Source organism: Opisthocomus hoazin, chromosome 7 (assembly GCF_030867145.1).
Source record: "Opisthocomus hoazin isolate bOpiHoa1 chromosome 7, bOpiHoa1.hap1, whole genome shotgun sequence".
NCBI lineage: Eukaryota > Metazoa > Chordata > Aves > Opisthocomiformes > Opisthocomidae > Opisthocomus > Opisthocomus hoazin.
This window is the reverse complement of record NC_134420.1, coordinates 30,075,943-30,098,829: the sequence shown is the minus strand read 5'-3', so window position 1 is coordinate 30,098,829 and position 22,887 is coordinate 30,075,943. Positions and strand designations below refer to the sequence as shown.

Below are 22,887 nucleotides of genomic sequence, written 5' to 3'. Positions count from 1 at the left end.
GTCTGAGGAGACGCGGTGCAGCGTGGCTGAGCTGGGGGCCGGCGGGTCACGAGGGACAGGGCTGGGGAGATGCCCCGGACCAGCACGAAGGTGATGTGCTGCTCAGGTGCTGAGCAGGTACCCCTCCCTGAACCCTCCCACGAGGGGCAGAGCCGGTGAAGGCTCGGTGTGTCAGTGCCAGCGGCCTTGGTGGGGACACGGAGCTGGTGGAGACGCAGGGTGGTTCCCTCGGCTCCATGTGGCCCCATGGGTGCCCCAGGGGCCGTCTTCCAGCGCGTCTCCGAGCGGCGGGCCCCGGGGGAGCCCTGCCCTAGCCCGGCCGAGGGGCTGGCACCCCTTCAGACCCCTGGAGCCCGGGGGAAGGCGGCACACCCCGCCCAGGGCAGGGGACGCGGGGGGACATGCCCGGTGCCGGGGAGCCCGGCCCATTCCCTGGCTGAGCAGGGACCCCACCGCCCCTCCCCGCCCCCCGGGGCCGCCCCTCCGCCTGGCCGGGGGGCAGAGGAGGAGCTTGCGGGGAGTTTTGGGCTGAAAACCCAGCTTTCCGCTGCCAGCCGAGCCCGACGTCAGGGGCCGCTGTGCGCTGCGCGGGGCTCGGCACGCGGCCGGCACACAAAGGCGGCAGCGCCGCACCGCCCCGCACCGCCCCGCGCCGCAGGTGAGTACGGGACCCCCCGCCCGACCCCCCCCCCCCCCCCCGCCGGGTGGGGGCTCCCCGGGGAGGGGGACGTGGCCCTGGCTGGGGACGAGCCGCAGGAAGGGCGATTGGGGCCGGGGGGCTCGGGTGGTGGGAGGTGGGGAGCAGCCCCATAGCGGGGGCCCCGCCACCGCCAGCCTCTCCGGGGGGATGGCGGGGGGCTACGGGGGGAGACCGGCCGGGGTGTGACGGCACAGCGGCTGCCCTGGGGAGGGAGCGTGGCAGGGCGCTCCCCGCGCTGCCCCACAACGCGGAGCCGACCCCTTCCCCCCCGCAGCACCCTCTCCTCGCTTCCAGGGGGAGGTCAGACCCCCCGTCCCCCCCGGGGCTCTGCTCCCCTCCGGTACCTCCCGCAGAGGCTCCGGGTCGTGCTACCGGGGAAAAGCACCGTCTCCCCTCGTCTGGCCTCGGGGAAACTGCTGCTGGAGGGGTTCTGGGTGCCCCCCGGCGCTGGGGTCCCTGCCCGGGGGCTGGGGAGCAGCTCAGCCCCCCGAGGGGTGGAGGGAGGGAGGGAGGGCAGCAGTCCTGAGCCCACCTCTGCCCCAGCCAGCCGCGACCTCAGCCGGGCCGAGAGGTCCGGCTGCTGGAAGAGGGGCTGCAAGGGGGCTGACAGCCCGGCAGCCGCCCCGCTCCCGGGGGGCATCGGGGGGCAGGAGCTGGGGAGGGTGGTGTGGCCCGCGCCAGGAGAAGCGCTTGCCGGTGGCACTGCCTGGCCCTGAGCAGGGTCCGGAGAGGGGTCCGGGCTCTCCCAGCACAGCGGTGAGTATTCGGGCTCTGCTTCAGCATCAGCTGATTATCCAGACCCAGAGCGGCTGGAGGAGGAAGGGGAAGGGGAAACAGGGTCTGCCATGGTGTGGCCAGGCTCCACAGGCTTGCGCAGCCCGTTTCTGGTGTTGTCCCATAACTTTTCGTCACTGGGAGAGACCAGCACAATGTGAGAGCCAGCTGGGGTCCGAGCAGGAGAGGAGCCAGGGCCCCGCAGGGATGCGGGAGGAGCTGCGCTGTGGGAACACGCCTGAAGGCGCTGACTGGCAAAGAAGGGATCAGACTGTTTGGGAAACCGGTTGGAAAACTGCACTCCCTTCGCCTGTGAATGCTTTAGGATGAGCCATGGCTGAGGATCCCTGCGGAACTTTTCCTGGGCAACGTGCTGTGCTGGGCAGAGCCTGGGAGCAGATGCAGGGGTCCCTGGAGTGTAGCTGGGCTGCCCCTTGGACCCTCTCCTCTTGTGTACACGTCGGCAGGGCCCCACAGTGCCGGTGCCATGGGGAGTGGAGGGCGTATGTGCCCAGAGGCGAGGGAGGGGTGAGCATGGCAGCCCGGGCTGTCTGCTCTGGGCGCTCAGAGGCCACGTCCGCAGGACCCGAACTGGAAGGTGCTGGGCTGGGAGGCAGTTCAGGCGCAGAGGGAAATGCTCTGCAGCAAAGGTTGGAAGAAGTTTGAAATCAGGGGGATGCTGCGAATAGTGCGGGTGTTGGAGGTGTTGCCCCAACAGAAAGTGGGTCTGGAGTGCAAGCAACTCAGCGTAGCCGCAGCCTTGCTCTCTGGATTGAGCTCTGGCCCCCACTGAAGGCAGCTGGCTGGGAACAGGGCTGAGCCGCGCCGTGCTCGGCAGGATGGCTCCCGGCTGGGCTGGGCGAGGGGGCAGGCAGACCTCACCCCCTCCGCTGCGCCTTCAGCCAGGCGGGCTGTGTAATTCCCTGTGACAGCTCAATGCGGGCTGAAGCCGGCAGCTCCGCGGTGGCGGATGCATGAAAGGTGAGTGTGCTGGAGCCTGAATAATGCGGGGAGCTGCTCTCTCCAGCACGCTGCCCGGAGAGCCTGGGGGCAGGGAGCAAGCGCTGAGCCGGGGCTCTTCCCCTGGGACACGTGGTGCATCCTGACCTCTCCATCGCGGTCCTGCCAAGCCCACCATAGGGCAGGTGTGATGGATTTGCTGGGTGGCTGCTGCCATGCAGATACGGGTGTCATCCTAAATAGCAGAGCCTTGGGGCAGCAGGGAAGGGGGGAAGGGGCTGCCAGAGCTGAGATGCCGGCTCTGCACGGCTGCGCTGCTGGTGACCCCAGTGCTGGCAGCAGCGTCCCACGGGGGCTCGCCGTGGTGGCTGGAGGGGAGCCGTCTCCTGGCCCAGGGCCACCGTGGTTGGGGCGGGCAGGGCCCCAGGAGCTGCACCCTTGTCTGCGTGCACCCTCATCCCTGATCCGCTCCCAGGTGCGTGCACACGCATGCACATGCGTGCACGCTTCCCGCTGCACGCAGGGGTGCTGTGCTGGCGGCTGCGGTGCCAGCAGTGGGCGCAGCTCTCCCGCTCCATCTCTCCAGCGAGCTCCCACGCTGTGGGCACTACTTTTTTCTGTGTTTAATCCGCTGGTTTAGCCCTCAGACCCCTCGTGGCGGTGGGTTTGTTTTTGCTGGGCTTTCTTCTTTCCCTCCTGGATTCCTCCAGAGCTGGAGAAAGGTACCATGGCAGCTGCAGTCCCCCGGTCCCGGAGCTCTTTGGTGTGGAGTGCTGGATAAAGGAGCCATGGAGAAATACGGGGGGGCAGAGGCTGGGGACAGGGAGGGTAGGGGCTGGGGATGCAGCGGTGAGCAGGACCTCTGCTGCCAGCAGACAGGCAGGGGATGCTTTGCTTTGGGGGGGGCGGATCAGGAGCAGCGTGGGCCCTGGTGCAGGCTGGTGCCGGATGTACCCAGCCAAAGGACTTTCCCCAGCTGCCATGTGGGTGCAGGGGGGTCCCCGCGGAGAGCATTTTGGTCACATGCAGGGCAGTGGGGGGCTGCTGGGATGGGAACAAGCTCCCAGCCCCACAGCTCCCTAGCCGGAGGCGGTTATTGAGCCGCGCAATTAACCTTCCCATTGCAATTGATGCACACAGACTAATGGGTGACAGGAGGCTGGGCATGGGCATGTACACACGCGTGCGCACACACAAGTGCGTGTGTGTAATGGGTGCAGCTGCCTGCAGCCTGCCGTGCCCCCTCCTCACTGCTGCCTCGCGCCCCGACCCCCTCGCCCGCCTCACCCTCTCCCTCCTCCACAGGCAGGATGCAGGTCCGGGGCCTCCTCCTCCTCCTGGCACTGATCCTGCTGGCCGCCACCACTGAGGCTGGCAAGAACAAGAAAGGTGAGGGGCAGCCCAGGGCGGGGGGCCGGTGGGGCGGGAGGCAGCCTGGGGTGCGCTCCCCCATGCAGTGAGCACCTGCTCCCCCTTCCCTTGCAGAGAAAGCGAAGAAGGACGGCTCCGAGTGCGAGGACTGGCGCTGGGGACCCTGTGTCCCCAACAGCAAGGACTGCGGCCTGGGCTACCGTGAGGGGACTTGCAAAGAGGAGAGTAAGAAGCTCAAGTGCAAGATCCCCTGCAACTGGAAGAAGAAGTTTGGCGGTGGGTGTGCGGTGTCTGGGTGGCTGGGGACCACCCTGGGCTGGGTGGCTGGTGCTCACGCCTGGCTCTGATGCCCATCCCCTTTCTTCCAGCTGACTGCAAGTACAAATTTGAGAGCTGGGGGGGTTGTAGTGCTCAGACGGGCGTGAAGACTCGCTCCGGCATCCTGAAGAAAGCCTTGTACAATGCCCAGTGCGAGGAGATCGTCTATGTGACCAAGCCCTGCTCTTCCAAGATCAAGTCGAAGTCCAAAGGTCGGTCCCCACCACTCCTGTCCCCAGAATGGTCCTGCTGGGACCCCAGGCAGGGGGTAGCTTGACCACTTAGGACTGGGCTTTCTGGTGGTGTGGGGGATCATGTAGGGTGCTCTTCCCTCTGCATCAGCACATGTGACAGCCCTGAAGTCCAGCTGCTGGCTGGGTGGGATGCAGGAGTCACTAGGAAACCCCAGTCCTCCCCCAGGTCACAGCCAGCTTCAATAAGACAGGGATTCCCCTTCTCCTCAGCAGGGCTGGTGCGAAACGTGGCTTTGTGTGGTGGGGGGAGGCTGCCTGCGGGGATGTGGCCCCTGCACCATGCTGACTGCATTTCTGCCATGGCAGCGCCTCGAGGGTTGGTGAGCTGCCAGCAGACACACTAACTCTTGTCTCCTGTGCTTCTCGGATGCAGCAAAGAAGGGCAAAGGGAAGGACTAGAGCGGGAAGCCAGCATCTTCATCGGCCGCTCGACACGGGGCTGGACACCCAGCTGCAGCCAGCCCACACTCGTCTTCCTCCTCCTCCTCTCCTTCCTCTTTCTGTGATCTCCTCTTTCACTGAGATGCCTTGTTTTAATTGATAGTGTTGTAGAGAGCAAACCCACCTGCCCCACAGGAGGGGCTGCCCCCCCTCCCTGCTGCCCCACCGCCACGGCTGGTGCGTTTCACTTGCCTCCTCTTGACTGTTGTTGGGGTTTTCTGGGATGCGCCTGGAGAGCTGGGATGGGAACATGTATTTTTCCCCCCTCTGGCACAAATGACTTGCCTTTAGCACATCCTTTGGCAAGCCCAGGAGCATCCTTGCTCCTCGGCCGGGTACTGGTGCCGGAGGGAAGGGCTGGGTGTTGAGTGCCCGAGTAACCCCATCACTCACGCCCCTTACTCCCAGGAGGACTGTGCTCAGCTCGAGGGGCTTCCTCCAGCATCCCTTCAGCCGGGTCATGACTTCCCTGCAGCAGCCGGGGAAAACAAAGCCACCATCCCCAGGAACCACCACGTCCCCTCTCCTCCATCACTTCTAACTGTGTGTGGGGGGGGTGCTGGGCAGCAGCCCCTCTGCCTTCGACGCGCCAACTCTGGGGCTGGGTGGGAGCTCTCACTTCTTTTGGAAAATGGGGTTTGTTTTCTTTTCCAATAAAAATCTTTAAAAAAAGAAATATTGGAACCCACCCGCCGTCCCCATGAGGTGCTGCTGTGGTGGAAACCCCAGCAAACCCCAGCTCTGCTTACCCCATGGGGAGCAGCAGTGGATTCACTGTGCGGCTGGCGGCGGTGGCCTGGGTGCCACCATACACGGTCCTGGAGAAGATGCATGGGTCAGCCCTCACGGCCACTCCTTGGCAGTGCTCCAGGCTGCCCACCCTGTGCTCTCGGAAGGAGGGACTGGGCTGCCGTCTGCATGCTGTGGGAAATGTCACCGCTGGGTGACACTGGGAAGCTGTGGAGTAGTGACCGGTGGACAACTCATTCACTTCTCACAGCATGGCCTGTGGTTTCCGGTCCGAGGTCTTTATTTGTCTCAGGGTAGGCTGGGCGGTGGTTGTAACAGTTTAAAAAAAACCTGAAGCCCACCAGGCATTTTGGGCACCGCTATGTGAATTGCCCTAAAGGCAGTGGTGGGGAAGGGGTCCCCGGGTGGGCCAGGGCAGCCGTTCTCCAGGTTGCAGAGCATCACCCCGGTGTGGGGACACGAAGGACATACAGACGCGGAGTCTGCTGGTGCCAGCGCGGACCCATCCGTCTTTCGGCTGCGCCCAGCTGTGCCCGCCAAGACTTGCAGAGACCCGGCTTTGGGAGACGCCGAGCAGCCCTGGGGTGGTCTGGGCTGCACACACAGGTGGGCTGGGAGGGGGGCTGGAGATGCTGGCTGAAGCCTGCATGCTGAGGGCTCTGCCACACCACCGACAACAGAGTTGCATCCATTTACAAAGCTCGTCAGCCAGCTCCTTCAGCCTCGCTGGGGCTGGAGCGGGGCTGGGGGCCACTGCCATCCTCTCCCACCCCTGGAGCAGGCATCAGGCCTCCCACACCCGCCATGGGGAGAGCAGGGACCACCTCATAGCCCAGATGAGACAGGGGGCACCTCAGCCACATTGCAGATCCTCTTCCCAACCCCTGCGAGACCCCCAGGTCCCCGCCCCGTCCCTCCCAAGGACAGTTATTTTCATTATGGCTGCTGCCCACTTCTCAGGGCCCACATTTCCCTGGGGCCATGGAGAGAAGTCCTTCACCCTATCACCCCTTTTCTTTGCAGTTTTAGTTTCCATCATTGTAGGAGGTGACTGGGTTTCATGGTCCGCACCCAGGAGTCAGATGCTTGGTTTGGCTGTCTATCCAGCCAGTTGCTGCCTGAGGGCAGAAAGGACACGAAGAGGCGAGCAGAGCTGAAGCCCAGGGAAAAATTCACACACTCTCAGGTCCCTGGGTGAGGATGTTCTCAAAGGAAAGGAAGGACCTTGCCACATCTGCTAGGGCACAATCTTGACCGCCTCAGGAGGAGGCCTGGCTGGGCCAGCAGGACACCCCATGAGCATGACTGAGCTAGCCTGGTCCAAAGTGGCTGGCAAATGTTTGGCTCCGGTTTCTTTTCATTTCTTGGGTAATAAATGGTTTAAAAGCCTATTGAAAACTTCCAGCATTAGGCTGTCTGCATGCAGACAGCTCTAATGCCCTGAAGATGGTCAGCCGGGGGAGAAGAGTCATCCAGTCTTAGGACAAACACTAATGCCATTTGGCCAGCCTCTCATGAGCAGGGAGCTGGGGAGGGCTTCTGGTGACCACATCTCCTCCTCTTGCCACCAGCTTTCCCACTGGCTTCCCAAGCTAGTCTCTAGGACCAGGGTAACTGGAAGGAGCTGCAGCTCGGAGGTGCCTTGGACCTTTGTCAGTGTTGGATGAAGGGCATCATCTGCAATCACCCCTCCCCTGGCAAAGGAAAGGGTTTCCATAAAGTTGCTGAAGTGGTCCCTGAGTGCCAGTTTACCTGGCTGTGCCAATGTTCCTGTACTGGCACATGAGAAGGTGCTTGAAGGTTTTCTTGAAAGTGGCATTGCAGAGTGCGTAGCAGGCTGGGTTGATGGTGCTGTTTACATAGCAGAGCCAGTAGCCAATGGACCACACTGTTTCAGGTACGCAGGTCTCACAGAAGGTGTTAATGAGGACCATCACATTGTATGGAGTCCATGTGAGTATGAAGGCTAGCAGGATAGCAAATATGGTCCGGGTGACTTTCTTCTCCCGCGCTGCCATCTGGCGCTTCTTCCGTACTTGGCTCCTGGCGATGCTGGCAAACTTCCTGGCAACATTGACCGGGCGGCTGTTGGACAGGGAGTTGTGATCAGAGGCTCCTGCCTTAGCGGGGACGATCTCGATGGCGGTGACACATTCGCTCCCAGTCTGCTTGGTTACAATTTTAATCTTGGACCACTTGGAAGATGGGTTCACCCGGGGGTGGGATGGACTCTGTCCTTGCCTCACTGGCAAGATTTCTGCTGTGGGCTTGTCTTTTGTGGTCTGAGTCATGCTGACTGTGCTGGACTCGTTGGAAGTCTCCTTCTCCTCCTGATGGCCAGTGGCCTCTGTCTGTGCTGACGGCTGGTCATCCACTTTCCCATTCCTCACCTCCTCCTTCACCTCCACGGCCTTCTTGGGGGATTTGTTGTTATTCTGTTTGATCAGGGGCCCCTTGAAGAAGCTGAGGGACTTGCCTTTCCTCTCTTTCCTGCTTTCAGGCTTGTGCCTCCTCACTCTGCTCCTGCTGGCCAGGGAGATGTGGATGTACAGCACCGTCATGATGACCACGGGCAGGTAGAAAGCAGCGATGGCCGTGCCGAAGGTCACTGCTGGGTTGGAGAGGAACTGGATGTAACATTCCCTCTCAGGGACTGTCCTCTTGCCCACAACGAACTGCCAGAACAAGATGGCAGGGGCCCAGAGAACGAAGGACAATATCCACGCAGCCGCAATCATTAGCCCCGCCATCTTGGTGGTCCTCCTGGCTGGGTACGTCAGGGGCTTGGTGACACAGAAGTACCGGTCAAAGCTGATGATGAGTAAGTTCATGACAGAGGCATTGCTCACCACGTAGTCCAGGGCCAACCACAGGTCACACACCACGGCCCCCAGTGGCCAGTAACCTTTGATGATGTAGACCGTGTAGAGGTTCATGGAGAAGACCCCAATGATGAGGTCTGCGCAGGCCAGGCTGAAGAGGAAGTAGTTGTTGACAGTCTGCAGCTGGCGGTTCACCTTGATGGATAACATCACCAGGATGTTCCCCACCACAGTGACGAGGCTGAGTGAGCCAGTGACTGTGGCGATGAAAATCAGCTCCACTGTCTTGTAGTTGGTGGGAGGCTGGATGGCCACCTCAGAGCGGTTGCCCAGGGTGAAGTTGTCATAGGTCAGGTTGGCCATCTTCGCCTGCCAGGGCTGAGCAGAGAGGTTGTGCATGGGATCTGCAAGGGGAGCGGTGACAGAAAGGGAGAATATCATACCTGCTGGCCCGTGCTGGCAGCGTTTGCTGCCTCCACAGTTTCCCAGGCCAGCACTGCTCTTGGCTAGAGCTCGAAAACCTCCTGGTGTTACTGGGTTTCTCTGCCATTGCAGCCTTCTCCCCAGGAGCTCTCTGAAGGCATTTTTTGTGTCCCAGTTTAGCAATGGAGGAGACGCATGGGGCTGCAGGGAGAGCAGCACGGACAGAGCTGGGGACAGCCCTTTGGCTAGGGTGCAATGTTCCCTTCTCGGCAGGGCCAGGAACCACCTCTCAGCAGGAGCACAGCCTTGGTGTGCCTCAGGGAGGCACACAGAGAGGCCAAGGGGCTGCAGGAGGAAGCGGGCTGTGGAACCGAGCAGTGACACACAGTGCTCGCTGCAAGGACAGCAGGGCATGGAGCTGGTGCCCTGCCCCAGGTACAAGAGCAGGTTTATGGTATGCTCCAGGCATGGCACTCTGGCCTTCCCAAAGCACCTCCCTAAGGGTCCCACAAAGCCCATGCCATGGTCTGCTCAGCTCACCTGTGTCTCTGGCAGCAAACAGCTCCTTGTGGAAGATGAAATCTGGAACAGGCAAAACAGCAAGTTACATTACAGCTTCAGCCCTGAGGAGTTCATCCGAGTCCCATAGCGTCTTACTAGGGCAGAACAATCTTTCCAACAGAGGTGGCCTTGACAAAGGGGTAACTGCTTGGAGGCAGATGCTGAAAATCCAAAAAAAGCCTGAAACTGCGTGGTTCGGCTTGGCCTGGTTCACAGCCCAGCCCCAACCGGTACGAGAGAGGGAAGGGGCTGCATAAGTGCTATCAACCAATGATGCCGGGAAATGCTGGTGCCTTCTACCAGTCCCACATCACACTGCAGCTGCAGCCACACTGGCCATGGAGATGTGCAGGGTGAACCCAGCCATCTCAGCCTGCTACACGGAATTATTTACAAAAGGCGGCAAGAATTATGGACAGAAAGATTGCCTTCATCCAAACAGAGATGCCTGTGGTTAACACCCCAAGGTAAGAGGAGAATGGACCTTACAAAAAAAAAAAAAAAAAGTCAGTGGACCAAAATTGATGTGTTGGGATGAAGGGCAGTTTCCTGGAAGCAGAAGGAGAAGCAAGGGCCTGGGGGAGGTGGGCTGGAAGGAGGCGCTTCCCATCCAACCCGCCTCTCCCACACCACCCAGGCTCCCAACACCTGCTGGGCCATCACCCTGGGTGCTGGGGGATCCCGACCCCACCAGCCCAGCAAGGGTAGCCTCTCCAGAAGCTCCAACCAGTGCGGGCGTCCCGCCGGGCTGCCCACCCAGCCCCATGGGTGCTGCTGCTGACGGCGCAGCGGGGAGCGGCACAGCGGGCAGGCATCCACGCCGGTGTGCGCAGCGGGAGCACTTGGCACAGTGTGGCTCTGCAAGCTGCCTTGGGTAACGGCACTGGCTCCAAGCACCTGTGACTCCTGAAGCTGATTTTGCTAAATGTATAAACACACCATTAACGCACTCTTCATCAAAACAGGGTTTGGCAGGCTTTGATATCGGTTCATATTTTTAAAGTCTTATAAAAGAAATGCCCTTGCCTTTCATTTGTGGTGAGGGTAGGAGATTTCTACCATCAGCAAACAGTCAAGGTTTTGATATAACTGCTTTTTAAAGGGGTGATATGAGAAAACAGAAGCATGGCTGCTGAGATGCTAAAGCCAGGGTACCAACATAGCCGTGAAGGCAGCCTCTGCATTAGCAAGGCTACAGCTGCCACAGCGGTTGGGGTTGTCCTACATGTGCAGGGGAAATGAGTGGGTGAGGGCCAAAGAAATACCTCTACACTATTATCCTCGCATCGCCCATGAAGACAAAGTGCTTTGAAAAGAAAGCAACACCCTTCAGTAGATACTAAATGCTAAATACTGATGGGGTGAGGAAGCCCAGCAGCATTGCCCGGCTTTGCACTGAGCTCCAAGCAGAAGGGGGTGCATCAAGGGAGAAGAAAAGCAGTTTCTGCTGCCATCATTCCTGGGCACGCAGCCAGGGATATGAGAAGAGGTGATAAGTGCATAAAATGACTTAGAGATATATAATCGTGGCAGTTTGGGGGTTGGTTTCAGTACAATTGAAATGAGTTTTAAATTCTTCGCTTTGATGAGATGGGGAGATTTAGCTGTCATTCTTGTAACAGCTAATCAAACCGATCAGACAAGCTAGCAATCAACCAGACACCTACCCCAGCTCTTCCAGGAAGAATTTGAAAATCTTGAAAAGAAACCTTTCCTTCATCTCTGCTAAATGAGGGTTTCAGTTTTTCCTCTTCAGTTTGTGAACTGACATCCTCTTCCAAATGCATTTAATTAATTATCAGCCTTGACGGAGGCTTGTGTTCTCAGTTGCCCGAAGTGAGAAAGTCCAGCTCGCCCCACTCCGTAAAACCGTGTGTGCAGGTGACAGGCAACGGAGGAGGAAGAGGCCAGCGCAGCCCCACTCGCGTGTCGTTGGATGCCACCCAGAGGTCGTGCTGGAAACTGGTGTGCTCAGACAGAGGTGACTTCAGACTGGCTTCAGGGGGTGCTTTGAAAATGAGCCTCCACTGAAGGGCAAAACCGCAGCAATCCCCCGTTTGAGGGTGGGAGGGAGGGAGGCTGAAAATGGTGAAGGGTGTGAAGAGAAGCGCAGCACAGACATACAACAACATGCACAAGCCGGAAGCTACGCACACCACTCATCCTCACCTCAAACACCCTAACAACTTTTTGCCAGGCCCCGTCTTTTCTTCCCCATCTTCTGCTCTCTCCATCCTGCTGTCTCTCCTTTTTGTCCTGGACACCCCCTCTGAGCTCGCCAGCACACCCCAGCGCTGCCTTTGCCTCCCTGAGCAGGGCAGGCAGCTCAGAGTTGGGAGCAGGCCAAGGATGCTGTGAATTTGCCAGGTCTCGGAGTGGCTGACCAAGCCATGGATTCTGCCTGCACAGGCCCTGAGGATAGATCCTGCCAGCCCCTCTCGGGATAAACTTGCCTTGCTCTGTCCTGGGGGACCCTCTCGAGCAGCAGCAGCAGTGGTTCCAGCCTGTTGAGGCTGATTTCCCCTCTGCCCATGGGGATGGAGGGCACCCAGGCTGTGCAGGGAGGACCTGGGTTGGGGCACAGCCCTTCGTAGCCCCAGCTCTGCCTGCACCTCAGGATGTGTCCGAGAAGGGAGGGAGCACGCAGGAGAGCTGCAGTGCTGCGATGGCTCACCAGCGTGACGCTCCATCTCCACTCTCACACCAGCTGCATCACTGTCCCCAGTGCTGTGAAGCCCCCAGACACCCACGGACCTCTCCATGCCCCACCGAATGCCTCCCCCGTGCCCCCGGTGCCCATCTCTCTACTCCTGCACCTTCAAGAGCGCATTTCTCCTCTTTCTCCCTTCAGGCCCCCCCCCATAGCACATCACTCTCCCCGTCTCCGTCCCCCTCTGGCCCCTGCCTCCATGCTGGCACCACAGCCACGGGGGGAGATGCAGCCTCGGCAAAGCCCAGAGGCCACTTCAGAAGGGCTCCTGGGGATGAGGCCCCTACATGTGACACCAGCTGGCTTTTCGCTGTGAACACGCTGGCCCTTGTCTGTGGTGCTTGCTCTCCCAGACCCGCTCTCACCAGCCAGCTACAGCAAACTCCATTACCGGCCTCCTTCCTCTCTAGGACTTCTGGCAGTGATTTATGGCTGGTTTTCTCCTCTCCATCGAAGTAATTAGGAGCCTCCAGCTCCTCACCGATAACATCTTTCCATCTAAGAGTTTCTGTGGCCCCTGCAGCACTCAACAAGCGTGTCCTCAAAGCAGGGAAATGCTTTTCCCTTCCCACCCAACATCTTGCATATTGTGGATGAAGACACAAAGCACAGGCAGACACAGATCCAAGCAGAGAATGTTGTCATTTGGGTGGGGTCCACCTATTTTGGGCAGTGCTTGGCACAGCAGGGTCACCATCGCTACATGAGATCATGAGTGCTGCCACTGTCAGGTGAGGAGACAGCTCCAGAGCAAGAGAGCAAAGCTAGTCCTGCCCCAGTTCCTCAGTCACAGGGTGACATCCAAAGGCACAGCGGAAAGCTCCTGTTATTTCATTGCCGCACACCTGCGTGTCACTCCAGCAAGCCTTCCCCAGCCTTCAGCCCCTGCAAAGCGCCTTGCAGCCCATTGCCAGGTAGGAAAGGAGAAAGCCCCGTCGTGGACTGCTGATGGTCATCCCATACCAAAAAAATCTGCCTCAGATAGAGGCAGGTACTCCATCGGATGCAGTTAGTGATCAAGCACTGAACCTGTCTGGGACGGAGGGTCTTGCTCGCTCCTGCCCTCCCCGTCGCTCCCCGCGTAGCAGGAGCCGGCTGCCCTGCCCACTGACACGGTGAAGGCAGCAGGAGAGGCTGGTATTTACACATGTCTGTGTGATTGTGGCACCTCAAGCTGTGGGGTGAGGTCCTGGAGCAAGCAGCCCTGCTGCCCCAGTGTCCGCTGCCTCTGCTCCCTGTGCCCCTCCATGGCCCCTGTCCCTCACGCAACCGCCTGGGAATGAGCAGGGCTGTGCATGCACCCAGCGCGCTCCGCAAGCGTTGCCACCAGAAACCAAGCCCCACGCTCACACGCTGGTCAGGGGAAGAAGATGTTCATAGGGGAGGGAGAGGAATTAAAGAAACCATTATTTTCCCAGAGGCTCCTAGAGGAGATGGGCTTTTGCTCTGCACGCGTGCAATCAGCCCTTTGGAAGGCAAAGCTGAAGAGATCCCAAGCCCAGGCATGGGGTGGCCGTGGCTGCCAGCCCCTGGCTGTATGGACCCTGTGGGGCTCCGGGTGCTGTCTGACCCCAGGAGGGAGGGAAGCTGGCCCCCTCCACCGCAGGGACATCCCAGGGGAAGACACACATCACCCCCTGCTCTGGCTGGGTGCAGGCCACATCAGCTCTGGCGCTGACGTTGGACAGAGCTGGGCCAGCCCTGCTGCCAGCCCCCTGCTTGTCTTGGCCTTCCTAAAAGCTCCAAGAGGATGAAAATCTTAACAGGATTAGTTCCATCATGTCAAAATGCTGATGTGATGCAGGACTGGGTAGTTAGCGCAGCCACAACCAGAATTTGAGGAGAAGAGGGATTAGAAAAGCGGGGAGGGATAGAAGGTGCTGAACAGATACTTGTGTTTACGGCTCATGCACATGACGTGAAGGGACACTTAGGGCGAGGGTGACAGTTTGTGGTGCTAACTGCATTATCTAATAGCCATTAATTAGTTCCTGAGTTATGGCACCAGTTTACACTCATGAAGGATTGTTCTGGTTGACAGATTCACACAGCTCAAAGAGTGTGACAATAGAGCTCCTAGAAACCGGGAACAGGCACCTTCGAAATACAACATATGGGGAGAGGATCAAGGAGGGCCCTGTGCCTGGCAGGGAATTAGCCTGGGTTTGCCCCACTGGGGAGGGCTCTGCCAGGCTGGTGTCAGGCTGCTCCCGTGCCTCCGCACCGGCAGCGATGAAGGCAATAAACCAAGCAGGAAAACAGAAAGGAGTTGAGGAGCCAGCAGGATTTGCTGCATTAAGATGACAGGGCTCCCTCTGCCCTCCTGGCTCCAGCTGGTGGCTGCGCTGGCACCCATCCAGAATGTTGAGGGGTGGTGGGCCCCTGGAGCCGCTATCCTACTCCGGAGATCAGAGCCATCGCACCGGAGGAATTGCTCCTTAACAGTAACGTATGGGGTGGATCTGGGCATTTTATTTTTCCTCAGAGTAATTTGTTCCTCTTTTTCCTCTGCTATTCAGCTGGTTCTGATGAGGAAAAACAACTTCCTCTGTCCCCACAAGCTGGGAGTCTCTGACGGCTTTTCCCAGAGACACTGGAGAAGCGGTGAGCTCAGCGGCGCGGGAGCTGCCAGCTTTCAGGGGGGAGGTGAGGGGGCTGGAGAAACCCCCCCCTGCTGCGCTCAGCACGTGAGTTCGTGCATCAGGTTTTGAAAATTTCCTGTGTCCGGGGCCAGAAGCGAGTGTTGCAGTCATCTAACCTGATCACCCACCCCAGAGCCTCCCTGCCTTCACCGCTGCTTGTAACACAGCGGCTGTCGCTGGGTTTCAAAGCAAAACCGAGGTACCCTGTCTGAGGCAGTGTGCACCCAGCTGTGAGAGGGGCTTGCAGGTCAGAGACATCGCTTGTGAGCCGCTCACATGAGGAGCACCCAGCCCAGAACACTCTCCAGCATCCCACAGCTGGCACAGCTGTACTCCCCTGCCAAAACTGACCCCCCGAAGCTTACCTGTATCCCTAATGTGCCCTGTATCATACACAGCTCATCAGGGGCCACACGCCATCTACCCACAGCATTACCAGGCAAGAAGCAAATAGGTAAGAAAGTATTTTTAAGTGGTTAAAAGTCACTCCTATAAATAACATACCAGCATGCAGGCTGCTCTGACAATTAATTAACCATCTGTCATTCAATTATTAGGCCCAATAAATAACCTATCAGTGGAATACTAGTAGCAAGCACACCCAGCAAATGCCATGCAAGCCAAAAGCCCAGCCTTACCCTGCCGTGCCCAGCCCATGGCTCCCAGGCACTGGCAGCTCCCCAGCAGCTCCCACGCCGGCTGCGGTGGGTAACATCACAGGGGGAGAAGGCTCACCATGGCAGCATCCCACCGCGGGGCCAGGGGTACACCATCCTCGCCATCCTGTACCCTCTGCCTTGTCTCGCCCCAAGGCCTGCGGCTCCAGGCTGGTGGCAGATCTCAGGCCATGCCACTGGGCTGGGAAGGTGCTCGGCTTTCAGCTGAGCCTGGGTGAGAGCCACACTTCTCCCCTTCCATCTACTGCATTAATGCTCTCTGCCTCAGAGGGATGCTCACGTTCTTTTATATCCCTGGGCTGAAGCTTTAATAGGACCCAGCTGTTTCAAGGCCGTGGAACAGAAATAACCCCCCCTGCGGCTACAGGTCCCGCTGCTGGGAAGGGCTTTGGGCTCCGCCAGCAGTGGGGAAGGACAGCGAGAGCGTTACAGCAACAAGTGGCTGCCTGGATTAGCTGGGCTCTCCCCAGGGAGAGGTTAGTGGCCGGGATCAGATGCCTGTGGGAGAGACGGTGCTGGAGGGGTGACCAGGGGACCAGGGCAGGGAGTTGCAAGACTAGATCTGGTTGCTTAGAACAGCAGCTCTCCCTGCCCCAGCGACAAGGATAGGCCAAGCTTGGGGACAGCAAGGGGATGGAGTCAGCCCCTCTTTGGGGACACCAGCTGCAGGGAAGCCCCTTCACTCTGCCACTGCCCCGCACAGCCATGGTTGCCCACACCAGGTGCCTGCCACCCACCTGGGGTTGCGAGCCCACCCCAGACCCCCCAGGAGCCAGGGCTGGCACTGGGCAAGGCAGGGGTTGGCCCCCGTGCAGAGAGCCGCAGCACCCTGTGCTCACCCTCCGGGGTCCCCACGGATGGGGGTGCAGCTCGGGCAGCCGGGGATGCGGTGTTGCCCCAGCAGAACAGAGCTGTCAGGAGGGCCGTGTTTCTCTGTGAGCAACTTATCCTAGGGCCGAGCGGCCACAGAGGGGAAAACACCAAGGTGCTCATCTGAAATTTTAAGGAATGGACAGTGGGAACCAGAGCCTCTTGGCCCACGGAGCAAGGTGAGGCTCTGTGGGGCTTTGAGAGGGCGAATCAGGCGGCTGGCATGGGTGAGAGAAAAGAGAGCTGATGGACGGGATTGCCAAGGGCAGAAAATCGGGCAAAAGAAGGGGCCCCACAGCATGGATGTGGATGTGGCAGAGGAGAGCCCTAGCCCTGGGGACGGACAGCAGAGAGTAATCTTTGGAACGGAAACTAAGAATACCAGATCCCATTTGGTCACAAGACTTGTCAGGGGGTTTGGCGTTGGCGGTGATCCCTGAGCAAGGGGACAGAGTGAAGGTCAGGAGCGAGAGCAGAAGGTGTACAGGAGAGCCCAGGGCATGGGCAAGCAGCACAGGAAGCATGGGGGCCAGGGGAGTAGAGAAGGTAGGAAATCACCAGTCACGGAGACAACAGAGGAGGGCAGGGATGGCAAGAAAGGAGGTGGAATAGCTTCAGGCTGCCAGGGTGGGATTACATGTCTCTGCCACAGAAGAGCCCTATGAAACTCTTCTGAGAGGGAGAGATGTCAGAGATACTGCCTGCAAAGCTCTCCCTGCTGCCTTCACTGGAGGCTCCCACCGGCTCCTGGCTGGGCAGAACAGGAGCCATGCTGGGGCTGGAAACCTTCACAGGGTGCAGCTCTCCTGCTTGGGCAGCCCAGCTCTGCCTAGAAGCCACCACTCCCACCGCTGGATAGTGGTCCCCAGCCTGTCATGGCCTTACACTAATGCCACAGGCAGCATCCTGCAGGACTGTAGCCACCTCATTGCCTGCAGCTGCACACAGTGGCAGAAAGTTTCATGAATCGGCCATTGCTTATGGGCCGTGGTGGGTGACCTTGGCTCTGAAAGCAGCCTAGAAACGACCATGCTAGATGCTGCTCCTAAGTGCTGCAGAAAGGCAGACCCAAGCCCAGGCAACTCACGCTTGTTGTTAGGCAAAGGCTGATGCCAGTGGGGTTTCATTGCTCTCCACTCCTGTCTACATGCACGCACGCACGTTTTTGGCTTTAACTGGGGTTGCACATGATGTAACAGCCAGCAGAGCAGCGATCCAAACTACCCCAAAGGCACTAGAGATGGTGAGGAGCAGGGTACAGTCCTTTCCATCTGAGTCACACAAAGATCCCACAAGGATGCCTGTGCCTCCGCAGCAGAGCCAGCCCGCCAAGCTGCGTGTGGAGGGGCCCAGCTAACATCAACATGGGGAGGAGCCGTGAGTGAGGGGTCACCAAAGCAAGGCACCATGCATGCCTCTAGAGAGCCACCCCGTGACATGGAGCAGATGCCAGGGCCCGGGACATCGTGTTTGCAGAGTGATGTTTTCAGACCTCGGTATTGCACAACTGGAGCTTTGAGTTTCCCACAGACGAATCAATCTAATTGTGCTTAGGGAGCCTAAAGACGTTAACCCGTTAACCGGCCAACACAAGCCAGCTCTGCCGTGAGCCTTAAACCTGCAGACGACACTTCACCCAGCACCCCTGTCCTCCAGACGCCTCCTGCTGAGGCACCTGGTGCCAGCCCCCACTGCCCCCTATGCCAAGCTGCAAGGTGCTATGGAATGCATTAGATTTAACAGCAGTCGTGGCAGCAGAGGGGCTGCTTCTCCAGCTGGCTTTCCTAGCTAGCAGAGCGCAGCCAGCCTTGATATCTCGGTACCAAGTTAGTAGCTCTGGCTGAGCCCGCTGCATCTGAGGAGCTCCATGGTTTACACCGCGTCCTGCCTTTAAAGGACAAACTTCCCAGCTGCTGCTCTTCCTGCGCCAGCTGACCTAGGATGAAACTCTTCTGCGAGGCTCTTGAAGACAAGCAAACAGCCCCTGTGGTTCCCCACAGCCCTGTCCTGCCCTCTCTGAGTCAGAGAAACAGCAGCCAGGGTGGGTGCGGGTCCTCTGCGCCACCACGTCTCAGCCTGCCTAGCGCTGGGGCGGTGGGGGATGGGAAGGGAGCAGGGGGACGTTGGCATCTCAGCTGCTGCCACATGCACCAAGTGGGGCACGGAATGCGCAGGGGCAATGGGGACACAGGGTCACGGCAAGGCAGGAGGGCTGGTTTCGCTCCCATGGCTCCGATTTCCAGTACCTCCAGCAGTGTTTTCAGGGATTGTCAGAGGGACAAGGCTCTGTGCCTTCAGCCAGTGCATTTGGAGGTTTGGAAAGGCTGGTGAGGTTTGTTTTTCAGCAAACTTACATCTGACAAGGTGTAAACTGAGCCTTCGTTGGAGTTCCTTGTCTGTGCTGTACAGCCTCCAGGCTGAAGGCATCTCTGGAGGGTCCCAGGAGCTGTCCCAGAGCAAAGGTGTGAGCAGCTGTGCCCACCACATGAGGGGTCAGGCAGGGGAGCATCTCCAGCAGAGCCTCTCTTGCTGATGCTCGCTGTGCTGGGGGACTCAAGGTCTGAAGCCAGGTCAGATGATGGCATCCTGGCCCAGAGCCAAGGCCCAGCAGGACTGGCTCATCCATCCACAGGGAAGGTGGGAAGGATGGATGCCAACACGCACACAGGGTGGGGACACCCAGGTGTCTACTGGGGGGGTATGGGGGCTGGTTGTGTGTCTGCTGCTAAACATCAAGGGGGGGACCTGTAGGTGAGACACCCTGCCCTGTGCTCCTGCACCAGCTAAGTGCTGGTGTAGTAGGGAAGCCTGCCCAGGGAGCACTTGCCCTGGCCAGGAAATGCCTAAGTCCCTCTCGAAGCTTCAGCAAATGAATTTGTCTGAATACAGCACAAGGGCCAGCCTCGGCATGTTCAAGGGTCTGGATGCAGCAAGCCTTTCGGATGCCTAGAGGGTTAAAGGGACATCGTGGTGGGCAGTGCTCTCCCAGGGGGACGGTCAGGGCTGGCACACTTCTCTGCTTGGCCATGAGTCAGCTAACAGCCACCCACTGAGACCCTCACTGCTCCTCACTGCCTGGCCTGCCGGGGCCCTGGGCAGAAGAGCACACGAGTCTTCCTAGAAACCGGCGGCTGTTTTCTAACTGGTCACCTGAATTCCTCGGAAGAGGGATGGCTTTGGCATGGTTCCAAACACTGGCTTGAAGAGGCTTCGACATGGCCTGGGTGCTGAGCCACCCCCCGCCCGGCCCCTGGCACACTCGTGGTGGGCACTGGTGCTAAGGTGGGTAAGGAGCAGTCAGCGGTGGATGCTGGGAGAGGGATGAAGAGGGGAGGCGAAGTAGGTGGGAATGACCCGGTCCAAACTTCCACTTCTTATCTGTGCCAGGTCCCACACCCTGGCACCTCCCCAAAACACGTGTCCTTGAAATACACAGTCTTAGAGCCAGCCCAGAATGGATGCTGAAATGCAAAGCAGCCCTCCACCCTTGGCTTACTGGAGAGCAACAAGGGCATTGCCCCGTGTCAGGCCGAGCAGACTGGCTCAAGGACAACGCCTACTTCTCCAGAAGGTGCCCGTCAAAGCCCTGATTTAGCATGCCAAGGAGAAGGGGTCAGCTTTCGGACATGAAACTCCTGCTGCGTGTACATGCATGCGGAAAGAGGAGCTGCATTTGTGCAGAAAGCAGCAGCCCCTTGCAAACAGCCTCCATTTCCCTCTCCTCTCACTATCGCCTCTCTCTGCTGCCTTTGCAGAGCTGCCTCTGCCACCTCAGCTGGGCACTCACCAGCCTTCCTCACCTCCATGGGTGCTGCTGGCTGGGGCTTGGCAGAGCGGGCAGAGAAGGGCTCCACAGCAAAGGCATGCTAGGGATGGCTCTGCATCAGCCACTCGTCCTGGTCTCACTAGTTTTATTCCTTGTTTTTTGGTGTTTTGTTTTTTTTTTTTTTTTTCTGGGGAGCTGTTAGTCATTTTAATTTAAAAAAAAAAAAAACAAAACACAATAAAAACCCAACCATGACAAAACCTGATATCAATAGGATGCTCGTGGGGAGAGTTTAAAGAGAAAAACCATGCCCCTTCTGCAAACTCAGAGTAATTGGATCACAGCATTAATTAATCATTTCAGTTCATTTCTCTCCTGCAAAAAAAAACAGACTGACCTGCCGAGACAGGCATGCCCCTGGTGTGAATAAACAAACCGCTTCTGTCGGTAGCCCTCCTCCTCCTTCTCCCACCAGCTTCCCACTGCCCACTCACCGGGTCGCTCCCGGGGCCGCTGCTGCTCCGTCCGGCAGACCTGGTGACCTGCTGCCAGCTCTGACCAAGGGCGCGTTGGCTTGGCTGCCGCAGGACCCGGGGGCTGCCGCGCACAGGGACACCATCCCCACCCAGATACCTGCTTCCATCCTCACCCTCCCCACCCAGGGGCTCTGCCCGTTGGCCACCAGCCCGGCGAGGGTTGAACTGGGGATGGGTCGCTGTCTCTTAGGATCTCTGTACGGGTGAAATTGCCCCCTCGGATGCTCTGCACTTTGTCGGGATGCCTTGCAGGGGCCTAGTCCAGGCTGGAGAGCTGCAGCAGGTGCTCAGATCACAGAAGTCAAGGCGGTCAGAAGCCAGAGGTGATGCCCAGCATCAGTGACAGCAAAAAGCATCTCAGCGTCGCCTGTGATTTTAACACGAGCGTTGTCACTGGTGAATGTTTCACTAAAAGCCTGGCCTCTAGGACCCCGACATCTGACTATTTTGACAGACAGTGCCAGCTGGCATCCACAAGCCACCCCACTGGGTGGGTACCAGCCCTCCTAGCCACTCTGCTCATCCTGCAAGTAGTGACTGGAGAAGTCAAGCTGCTCTTGGAGGTCACTCAAGGCACCTGTGACAAAGCAGGGAGCCTCCAAACACCCGAGCAGAGCCCACAGCCTTTGCCAGCTGCCAGCAGGGCACGGAGGAACACTGGCTGCTCCTCAGGTTGGGAAGTATCTGTCTAGCCTTGGGATTTGCAAAGACCAGCTAAAAAATGCGGCCAGAGCAGTCAGAGGGGTTGAAAGCAGGACAGAAGAGAAGCCAGCATTGCTTTCGTATAAAAAAATGACAAGAACTGTTCCATGATTTGAAGCCAATGTCATTATTTTGGGAGAAGAGAAGGGTGGGGCTGCCCAGCTCTTGGCCACAATGGGCCATGGACAGCCCAGGGCAGCTCTGTCATTACCAGTGGGGAGGGTGCAGCAGGGCCAGCAAGGGCCGAAGGGCAGAAGGGATCCCCACCTTGGGATGGAGGGGACAAGATCTGTTCCTCTTGTGATGTCCAACCTGGCAAAGGGCTCTGCGGGGAGGTGAGGGGACTTCTGCCTAGCCATGTCCTGGGAGGTGGCCACACAGGCCAGAGGGGCTTTGCCCAGTGTGCGGACAAAGTATCCAAAAGACACGGGATCTTGTCCCTGGTACTCTTTCGGAGAACAGAGGGAAGCAAAGAAAACATGCAGGTAGTTTCCTGCCTGGAAAACAAATCTCCTTCCAAGAGGAGGCATCAGGGAAGTGAATATCCCCGGCCCCGGGTTCCCCGCTGGGTGGGGGGGGGCGGGGGAGGGGGGCTGCCCCGGGGGTACCGCATGCCCGTGGCAGGGTGCCGACAGGGCCAGTTCCCAGGCTGCCAGAGGGACCCGAGGTGCCTTGGACCACGGATCCCGGGGAGCGGTGTTGGTTTGGATGGGAGCAGGGAAGGGGGGGTGCCAGACCTCGTCCCGGTGCCCTGGCAGGGCTGCAACCCTGCAGGACCCCACACATCCCGGGGGGCGGTGAACCACAGCGGGGGTCCCGACCCACGGGGCACCCCGGAGTGGGGGAAAGTCGGCAGAGAGACACCCCACACACACACTCCCACCCCCCCGTCCCCATTCCCGCGACCACCGGGCGCTACATCCCCCGGGGGTGCGCACCCCCCGCCCCATGCCCCCTCCAGCCGTGCTCCCCTCCCCCGCAGGGCTCTCCGGGGGGGGGGGGGGCCTCGGGATGCCCTGCCCCCCCCTCCCCGTGTTCGAGGAGCCTTCCAGCAGCGACTCACCGGGCAGCCCCCGGGGCTCGCCGCCGCCCGCCGCCGAGCCGTTCTCAGCGGCCATGGTGCAGAGCCGAGCACGCCGCCGCGCCGTCGGGGGCTCCGGCTCGCATGGCCCCGGCCGGCTCCCGGCTCCCGGCGCCGCGGAGGGGCGGGGAGGGGCGGGGGAGGGGAGGGCCCGGTCGTCCCCCCGCCCCCTCCGTCCCACGCTCCCAGATGTGCCGCCCCCAGATGTGTGCATCCCCCTCCCCGCCGCAAAGACGCACCGGGGCGGGCGGGGGGGGGGGGGGGGGGCACCACGACGTCAGGGAGCCGCGGCCAATCTCCACGCCGCTGTTCTCCCCCCTCCACACCCCCAGATGTGGTTCCCCGCCCCCGCCGGCCAGATGTTGGGGGGAGGGTCTGTCCGGGGCGGCTGCGGCCCCGCCGTCGGGAGCGCTCCCCTGCAGCACCGCGGACAGCGCCTGCCGCCCGCCCGGCAGCGCGCGCTGCCCGCCCCCCGCCGCCGGGACCCCCCGGGACCCCCCGCTGCCCCCGCACTGCGGGGAGCCCGGCT

The 22,887-nt window shown here is 59.7% G+C and overlaps 2 protein-coding genes across 2 annotated transcripts; one reads left to right on the top strand and one right to left on the bottom strand.

Annotated features, from left to right (window-relative positions):
- The first annotated feature begins 540 nt into the window (after positions 1 to 540).
- MDK (midkine) lies at positions 541 to 5,494 on the top strand. Its single transcript, XM_075426080.1, has 5 exons — positions 541 to 658; positions 3,740 to 3,823; positions 3,920 to 4,081; positions 4,174 to 4,335; positions 4,751 to 5,494. Exons 2-5 carry the CDS (start codon positions 3,745 to 3,747, stop codon positions 4,774 to 4,776), a joined length of 429 nt encoding a protein of 142 aa, XP_075282195.1. The 5' UTR covers positions 541 to 658; positions 3,740 to 3,744; the 3' UTR covers positions 4,777 to 5,494.
- Positions 5,495 to 5,834: 340 nt separating this feature from the next.
- CHRM4 (cholinergic receptor muscarinic 4) lies at positions 5,835 to 22,464 on the bottom strand. The gene is made up of 3 exons (XM_075425918.1): positions 22,341 to 22,464; positions 9,354 to 9,395; positions 5,835 to 8,794 (listed from the first exon to the last, which is right to left on the bottom strand). Exons 1-3 carry the CDS (start codon positions 22,393 to 22,395, stop codon positions 7,317 to 7,319), a joined length of 1,575 nt encoding a protein of 524 aa, XP_075282033.1. The 5' UTR covers positions 22,396 to 22,464; the 3' UTR covers positions 5,835 to 7,316.
- Positions 22,465 to 22,887: the final 423 nt, after the last annotated feature.

Coding starts and splice junctions, on each gene's coding strand:
- MDK (XM_075426080.1), top strand. CDS start 3,745: ATGCAGGTCCGGGGCCTCCTCCTCCTCCTGGCACTGATCCTGCTGGCC. Junction 3,824..3,919: donor GGCTGGCAAGAACAAGAAAG/GTGAGGGGCAGC, acceptor CTTCCCTTGCAG/AGAAAGCGAAGAAGGACGGC. Junction 4,082..4,173: donor CTGGAAGAAGAAGTTTGGCG/GTGGGTGTGCGG, acceptor CCTTTCTTCCAG/CTGACTGCAAGTACAAATTT.
- CHRM4 (XM_075425918.1), bottom strand. CDS start 22,395: ATGGCCGCTGAGAACGGCTCGGCGGCGGGCGGCGGCGAGCCCCGGGGG. Junction 9,396..22,340: donor CGAGCCCCGGGGGCTGCCCG/GTGAGTCGCTGC, acceptor TGCCTGTTCCAG/ATTTCATCTTCCACAAGGAG. Junction 8,795..9,353: donor GTTTGCTGCCAGAGACACAG/GTGAGCTGAGCA, acceptor CTCCCCTTGCAG/ATCCCATGCACAACCTCTCT.